We start from the raw sequence: 8629 nt of genomic DNA, 5'->3' as shown, positions 1-8629 counted from the left end.
GTTTAATTAGATACAGCTTCATAAAGCTTAATAAATGGACAGGTAAAGAATGCATGTGTGCAACACACACATTCATAATATACATGCAACATTGGTCTTGCTTATAAATGTCGGCCATCAAAAATACAAATGATCAACTTTAAAAACTACCAAATGCTTATGGGGTGCTAGAATGGAAATTAAAAGGCCAATTTATTTTTAATGGTACGCTTATTTACACTAGCGTTTTTTCTAGCTTTAATTACAGTGGTTAATAAGACAATGTTCACTTGATTCAATGAAAGCTTACATATACATTCATATGATTAGTAATTAATTTACTTTATTTGAAAAGTCGACCAAAAATGTACTGGGGTGCTGAATGTGGCAGATATTGTGATGCACCTATACCTATACAGAAAACAGGATGGCATATGAAGGAAAATGGCTGAATTAAATTAACATTGTAAAATTAAGTAAATGTTTTGATAAATCTAATGATGTTTTTTAAACCCTCTTTACAAGTAAAAAAGAAGAAGTTGTCTTGACAAATTTACAGTAGTGTATTGTGTGCATTCATTTGCTTATAGAAGATTTTAAATACATACATGATTTCATACAAACAACATTTTGCTTCTCCACTGGCTGTGATGCTCAAGCAGTTCAAGGTCCATAGTTAAAAATCCAAATAGCAAGCTATTGATGCATTCATTCTCACTCGTATCCAGTTATTTTGGACAGCTCTTGTTAGCTCAGTGAATAAACTGAGTAGGCATCCTTCATCCATATCAGTGGTCCCTTTAAAATAAACCGTTAACTTGTTGCAATTACAGCATTTTTTTCTCTCTTTTTTTTACAAACTGATGTACTGAATACATTTTACATTCTCATGTTACGAGCAGCACAATAAAAAGTTCTCAAGAGATTCAGTTATAAATGAATACTACTTCTTTTCTTCCTCCTTTGTCTCTCCTGGCTCTTTTTTCTCTTCCTCTTTTGTTTCTGTTTTCTTCTCGCCTGCCTCAGTGTGAGTCACTGCTTCCGGGGTCACCATCTCAGAGAAGACCACGCCTCCGTGGATGGTGATCTTCTTCTCCAGCTTGCTGACGCGCTGCTTCAGCTTCATCTGCACGGCTTCATGCTCCGCCAACAGCCGCGCAAATTTAGTCTGGAGGACGTCCAGGGTGCTGGTCATCTTGATCACCTTCTCCTCCATCTCCTTAGGGTCGGGCCCCTGGGCAGCGACTTCAAGGTCCAGGAGCCCATCCTTCATCAGGATCTGCCTCCCCTTCTCCTCCAGCATGGCCTTGGCTTCGGGGTACTCCGTCAGCGCCTCCATCAGGTCGTCTTTTGAAAGGCAGAAGAGGTCTGAGTAGCCAGTACTGCGGATGTTAGCCGTTCTGCGGTTGCCGGCCTTGCTGCCCTTGATGTTCAGGATGCTAATCTCGCCGAAGTAGCTTCCGTCACTGAGGACCACAAACTGCTTAATGCCGTCGTCCGCCACCACCGCCAGCTTCCCTTCCTTGATGATGTACATTTCTCTCCCGATGTCACCCTTCTTGCAGATGTAGTCCCCCGGGCTGAAGACCTGCGGACGCAGCTTCAGCACCAGCTCCACCAGGAGGCCCGCCTCGCAGTCAGCGAAGATCCGCACCTTCTTCAGCGTGTCCAGGTGGACGTTGATGGCAACTTCGGCCCGCAGCTTGTCAGGAAGGTATTTGAGCACCTCCCTCTCATCCAGAGCCTTCTTGTTGGTCCACAGGTAGTCAAACCACTTGATGACTCTCTTCTCAAGGTCTTTGCTCACCTTTCGGAAGCTCATGTACTGCTTGATGGCGTCGATTCGGGCCTGGAAGTCAGCCCTGGCTGCATTCATATTGGTGATCATGGAACCGACGTTACCGACAATGGTAGCGAAAATCAGCACACCCATCAAGAAATCGACGACCACAAAGAAATACTCAGAGTTCTCAGCGGGTGGAGGGGTTTCACCGATGGTGGTCAGGGTGAGGGTAGACCAGTACATGCTGTATGCATACTTTCTGATCAGACGCCCAAACTCTGGGTCCGAAACATCGGGGTAGACAAAGGGGTCTGCTCCAAACCCAATGGCCTTTGAGAAGGAGAAATAGAAACAGGCATTCCAGTGGATGATGATCACGATGTACAAGACGAGGTTGGAGATCCGAAAGACGTTGGGGAAGTTGGTCCTCGTCTCTGTCCTCTGGAAGAACTCAAACATGCGATTCACTCGAAGCAACTTGTTAAGACGGATTTCTGGGTATTTCATTCCAAAGTAGAAGTAGAGAAAGTCGGTTGGTACCATAGAAGCCAGATCTAATTTGAATTGCAGGCTGGTTGTGTATCGGTCTCGTAGCTTTTTCTCATCTTTGACCAACAAGCCTTGCTCCAGATATCCTAGAAAGAGGACAGGCAAAACAACAATATTCAGTTAACTCAGACTACATCACCACTACTGCTACTATTATTATTATTATTATTATTATTATTATAAGAGGAAGAATAATAAACAAATATTAATAAATCAAAGAATACTACTACTACTACTACTACTAATAATAATAATAATAATAATTATTATTATTATTATTATTATAATAATAATAATAATAATAATAATAATAATAATAATAAAATGTATGCCATGAAATGTATACTTGCAGTACATTTGTCTGGTAGATTTGTCTGGATTTGTCTGAATTTGTCTGATATTGTCTGGAATTTACCCCAACAAAGAGGGCTATGCTGGTAGTACAGGCAACCCAATGCAACTATACCGGAAGGAAGTGTGTCTGGTCTGGCAGAGTTCTCCTGCCAATGAACTCACCTGTTCTGGTCCTGAACACCATGTCAGCCACATATAGTGAATCTGCTGCAAAGTCTACGATGAACCACCCGATCAGGTAGTCTAGTTGTAGCTCATCATAACATGCTCTGGATGGACACAGCAATGCAGCTTTAGTGTTTGCATACACACACATAAATATGGAATATCACTGATATGTTCTTGCATCTGTGCTCTTGGGAATGTGAATTATATACCTTGAAGAGCTAAAACATTTTGTCAGATATACTTTGTACATAGTAAGTTTCCTTTTGCGATATTTTACTGCTAATTGTTTCTAGTGGTCAATTGGATTCCAAATAAAAAGTCTAAGCTGGCATATTAATTCAATCAAAGGCCTTGGCAGGCCGCATAATAAATTTTTTTTTGACATTACCTAGCAATGATCAGGACCCAGTTGTACAATACAGGCATGGTGATGACCAGCAGCCAGTTGTAGTACATGTTGCCCGCTGGGTCAATCACAAAGATTTCCTTTGGCCTGCCATGTAAACATGAATAAATGAATTAATAAAACAAACAGATTTATTCATACATTTTCAAAGTAAATGAGACTCTCATAGGGAAATGATTAGTATTTAATAATTCACTGAACTGTACAAGTACTTTGTTGGAACTTCTTTAAAAGTATTGCTGTCAAAGTTAAGGATGTACAAGTGGTGTATTCATCAACATACGGTTGCGTCTTTTCTTTCTCTTTCTCTTTCTCTTTCTCTTTCTCTTTCTCTTTCTCTTTCTCCTTTTCTTTCTCTTTCTCTTTTTCCTTTTCTTCCTCTTCCTTCTTTTTCTTCTTTTCCTTCTTTTCTTTCTTTTCCTTTTTGCTGTAGGGAGAAAAAGGGAATGCTTGTGATATTTTTTACCAATATTCTGGACTGATTGCTGAGGGAGCTAAGGGAACTATTTTCAGAGCAGTGATACTGATGCCTTACTCTTTTTTTTCTTTCTTCTCCTTTTTGTTTTTCTTCTCATCTCTGTAAAAAAAGAAAGAATGAATATCCAGTTCTTTATTTGTATGTAATTCTGTCCATATATATTGTACATTATTCATGTGGCTATGAGAATCCAGAAGTTGTTTCTAATGTAGAAAACTGGGTTTTGCCAAACAGTAATTCCAAGTGTCAGAATCCAGAAAGTGATTGGCATGACTAGGCAACACGAGTAGCCTACACTGCTGGCTTTGCTGTGATAGCCACAGGAAGTCATCCTATGAAGAACACAGTACATATAGACCATCTAAAGGACCATTTTGGAGATTTTGTACTTACTCATCCTTGTTATTGCTGTTGTTCACATTAAAGAGAGCACCAGGGCAGGGTCGACGATCATCTCTGGGGGGGAAAAAATCAAATAACATGAATATATTATATATATATATATATAAGGCCTAATTCTGCAGTTGTTCAGTTTAGTTGTAAAAGCCCAGCGCTCACTTTTTGTCCGCTCTGTCTTCCTCAGTTTCTTCACCCATGGCCGGCAGGACGACCCGAGGGGCGATGAGGTGAGTGTGCTGTGTGTTAATCCAGGACATCTTCCGCCTTCTTTCCTACCAAATACAAACCAAGCCAAGCCGTACCATGGGAGGTAAGGGCCTGTCTCAGAGGCATAAACAATGACATTCCAATATGAAATTGTGGCTATGCCTGAGTGGCTAATTAATATTGCACACAGGTTTCTAAGGAAAATTGGACAGCTATTGAAGTTGTTCAGAAAAAAAGGACAGAGTATCATTGAGATTTCATTCTATTATTTGCTTAATTTCCTAAATACAAAAAACCTCTAGAGCCATTTTTTTTTTTTTGGCACCTAATTATAAACCTTGAATGTAATTCTATAATTTGATCACACATGAATTCTAGTTGCAATTTTCAGCTTTTGCTAATGAAGCAAAAGCACGAAATGTACCCGTGAGTTTCATTTTGTTTATGGGAAAAGTTTAAGTATAAGTGCAATATAAGTGCAATCTATTAGTAGTATTATCATAAAATATTGGTATTGGTATATTGGTTTTAGGAATTATCATTTTTACCAAACTATCAAAATAAACATTAATCCAATTACTAAACCATTTTGATCATATTTTTAACTGCATATATCACGAACAATAATTTACTTTTAGTTGTTACAGAAAAAACAGTGAAATAAGCCTGCAAACGCTTCTAATATATCAGACGTGAAATAACTGAAATTTATACTTACAAATAAATACTTACAAACTTAAATAAATAAAAAGCTCACTCACCTAATGCTAGCACTCAGCGTAATCCAGTTCTCTCTGGTTTTTTCAGTCTCCTATATGTCAAGATCCATTCCCATAGACAAACATACCTTGATACACAACCATTTTCCCTGACAGATGCACACAGAATTTCTCAGTCTCCCAAAAATATCACATTTGTAGATAATTTTCCATATTGTTCTCCGGCTTCAGAATAGCTCTGTTGGTCTGTTAGAGGATTTAATTGGCCCTGAGTGGGATTTGAGGATTTGGAGATGGATCAAAATGGTGGCAGCAAAGTCACCGTTAGCCCCACCTCGGTGAGAGCTCATGAATATGAATGAGGCACTTTGTTGAATGGTTGTATGATAGGGTCACTGTGGTGGTTTGTATACATTTGAACCTACACTTAATGTATCACAGCCATGTCACGGTTGTGAGAAGACTGGGATCACCTCTACCATCTTGGCATTTCAGGTCTGTAGCAAATGAGAGTGATTTATCCCATTTAGAGTTATAGTGAACAGACTTATGGCTGGCAGATAGAGGAAGGTAATCAGCACTTTGTTGTTTCATGCCTGCTGTAATGTCCTTCACTGCCTGCTGTGCCGGTTTGTCATCATTATGTCAGTACCATGGAAGATGCTTTTGCCCTCATAAATATGTATGACATCACCTGATGTTTGGCCCCGCCCCAACATTCAAATGTGTTCATATTGCCAACTTTGGTCACATATAGTATCCGTCAGACAACAACATCTGATTTCTAATGGCTGACTGCTCGTGCATCGTCTGGATTTTCAGGGATTAGACACCTGATACCACAGTGGGTTTACCTTTCTCCAATATGAAGACAGATCAGATACCGGTACTGTTCTGATGGGGTATTTGGGCCTGGGTGGTTACAAATACAGCAGGGAACATATTCTACGGAATAAACGGTATCTGGGGAGGAAACTCACATACATGAGTATATTTCACTTAAAGGTGCTTATCTACTTTGTGACGTGGAGAATCTGCAATTTTTCCAGAGGTTTTGGCTGCTGAAGACTTTTCAGACTGCCTCATTGCTGTTCCTCTCCTGAGAGCTGGTTCACCTTGAGTCCTGAGCAGTGGAACAGCAAGGATTACTCCCTCTAGCCCAGCTTTCTTTCATTCTGTCCTGTCAGCACTGTGCCCTATCCCTTAATCCTATTAAAGAGAGTCTTCTGGGTTAACCTGAATCATAGCAGTGCTGGCCCTCTTCACCAGTGTACAGCTGAACTAGAACCAGGCAGGTTTATGAACACATATAAAAGGTACTGTTACTAACCTGAATCTCGGTTAATATCCAAATATGAAATGGTAAGTACGTACTGCACTACAAGCTGTACTGTAAGTCACCCTGGAAGCTTACATCAACTGCTCTTGCAAAATATATATTTCGAGTGCAGTGGGTCTCAGCATTTTGGTAATGGGGTAGAGTTTGAATAGCGTTGATTTTACCAAATAGGCAATTCCTGCTTGTCTTTTCTGACCTCATGCTGTAAGTAACATCAACATGGTGCTTTGTACTGTCACTTGAGAAATGAGCAGTGGCACTGTACGCAATCTCCTTAACTGCAGTGCACTTGCAATGACACAGTTTGAATTTCTGCATATGACAGGGCGTCTAGTGCAGTCACTTTAATGCAACTTCTACAAACAGTTGAAACATGTTTAATGAATACTGAAGGGAGGGATGAGGTACTGTAAATAATTTATAATGCATAGATGTGCAAATAACCACACTCATCCTCAGCATATATTGATCTTTCTTAAAAAGTAAAAAGTAGTCAGTAACAATATGTTCTGTGGAAATCTGGACTTTGCAGGTTTGCAATAAGGCCAGGTTGCTATATGTTCTCCTCATTACTCACAAGAAATGAATCAGCTGCATGGGTACAGTAGTGTTCACATGATAAGGCCCACTAGTCAAGGCCAACTGTACATGCTTGAACTTGGAGCATGAACCTGAAATGGGCTGTGGTGTCACTATTGTGATTGTGAGCCTGATTAGATTTTTGTTATGGCTTTTTAAGGTTATTTGCAGAGAATGGGAAATGGCATAGTTCCCATCCCTCCATGTTACAAAATTGCCACATCAGTGTGATGCTTTTGTACATTATTTTTATTAAATTCTGCGTTTAAAACTGTAGACATTCACTTGCAGTTGGCCAATAACATTGGGAAAAAACTAAACAAAGAACAAATAGAAACACATTACGTATCCCCAGCATATGATCCAGCATATGAAGACTGATAAACTTAAATAAGGAGTGACAACAAAATTCACCACATTTTTCACATGAAGTATACTATCATACTAATGTACAGGTGTGTGCAACCGAAAACATCACAGATGAATGGGGACTGAGGCGGCCCCTCTGTCATCACGAGGGTTGTTGTTATTGTTGTTGTTGTTGCTGTTGTAGTTGTCATTGTTGCTGTTGCTGTGGTTGTTGTAGCTGTTGTTGTTGTCATTGTTGTTGGGGTTGTTGTAGCTGTTGTTGTCCTGGTTGTTGTTGTGGTAGTTGTTGTTGTCATGGTTGTTGTCATGGTTTTTGTTGTTGAAGTGGTTGTTGTGGTAGTAGTCATTGTTGTTGTTGTGGTTGTCGTTGTTGTTGTAGTTGTCATTATTGTTGTTGTAGTTGTCGTTGTTGTGGTTGTAGTTGTCGTTGTTGTTGTAGTGGTTGTTTTTGTGGTTGTTGTTGTCGTGGTTATTGTTGTGTTTGTTGTTGTGGTTCTTGTTATTGTGTTTGTTGTTGTAGTTGTCATTGTTGTTGTTGTTGTTGTCATGGTTATTGTTATGGTTGTTGTGGCGGTTGTTATTGTTGTTGCGCTGCCTTGCATTGAGTCTCTTCCTCCCAAGCCCTCGCCTCCCACCCAGAGGTAGCGGTGAATACGTTGTGACCTCATTGAGGACCGGGGGGGCTGCAGTGGGCGGCATCCTCTGGCCCCCAAAGCTGTCCAGCCTATCACAGGGACTGCCTGTTCTGACCTTAGCTGCGCTGGCTGCTTCAGCTGCATTGGCTGCATCGGCTACAGTCGGTATGTTGGCCGCGGTGGCTGTCTGCTGTCCGTCCTGCAGGACGCCGGAGGGCAGTTCCACCTCAGGGCCGTTCACGAGGACGGTCTCTGTCCCAGACACCGGTGCTTCAGTGTGCGGACCGTTCCCCTGGTGGGCGGGGCCCGGGACTTCAGGGTTCTCTGGGTTTGGCAGGATGCCCTCGGGTCCGGGAGCTTCCTCAGTAGGCTCCTCCTCCTCGTTTTTGATACCCATGTTTGGCCCTCCAGGAATCACCGGCATGCCGTTTATTATAATCTGAAATTCAAAAAGGAAAAACAACAGCGTTCAATCTCCATACACAGAATTTATTCTGATGACTAAACTGGAAACACTTAATAACAGTATTTATATAATAATTGCTTTTCACCTTTAAATTAAAGTCAAGCATTATTTCCTTGTTTTATGAATATGAGGACAGGTTCTACTGCATACATTTTTTATATTTTTACTTACAGAAGTCTGACGTCCTTCCTCAGAACTT

The 8629-nt window shown here is 40.7% G+C and overlaps 1 protein-coding gene across 1 annotated transcript; it reads right to left on the bottom strand.

The window, feature by feature from the left end:
• Window positions 1-922: 922 nt before the first annotated feature.
• cnga1b (cyclic nucleotide gated channel subunit alpha 1b) lies at window positions 923-8388 on the bottom strand. Its single transcript, XM_061251910.1, has 7 exons — window positions 7985-8388; window positions 4111-4173; window positions 3775-3816; window positions 3523-3666; window positions 3222-3326; window positions 2828-2934; window positions 923-2397 (listed from the first exon to the last, which is right to left on the bottom strand). The coding sequence occupies exons 1-7, from the start codon at window positions 8386-8388 to the stop codon at window positions 923-925; spliced, it is 2340 nt and encodes a 779-aa protein (XP_061107894.1).
• Between the last annotated feature and the right edge of the window lie 241 nt (window positions 8389-8629).

The sequence above is a fragment of the Conger conger genome, chromosome 8 (assembly GCF_963514075.1).
Source record: "Conger conger chromosome 8, fConCon1.1, whole genome shotgun sequence".
Taxonomy (NCBI): Eukaryota; Metazoa; Chordata; class Actinopteri; order Anguilliformes; family Congridae; genus Conger; species Conger conger.
Note: the sequence above shows the minus strand (reverse complement) of the source record. Positions and strands in the feature narration are given on the sequence as shown.

Excerpts from the sequence above, each read along its gene's own strand:
- cnga1b (XM_061251910.1), bottom strand. The coding sequence starts at position 8,388 with ATGCCGGTGATTCCTGGAGGGCCAAACATGGGTATCAAAAACGAGGAG. Across the intron at positions 3,667-3,774 it reads GAGAAGAAAGAAAAAAAAGA|CAAAAAGGAAAAGAAAGAAA; the intron begins GTAAGGCATCAG and ends TTCTCCCTACAG. Across the intron at positions 3,327-3,522 it reads GAGAAAGAAAAGACGCAACC|GCCAAAGGAAATCTTTGTGA; the intron begins GTATGTTGATGA and ends TTTACATGGCAG.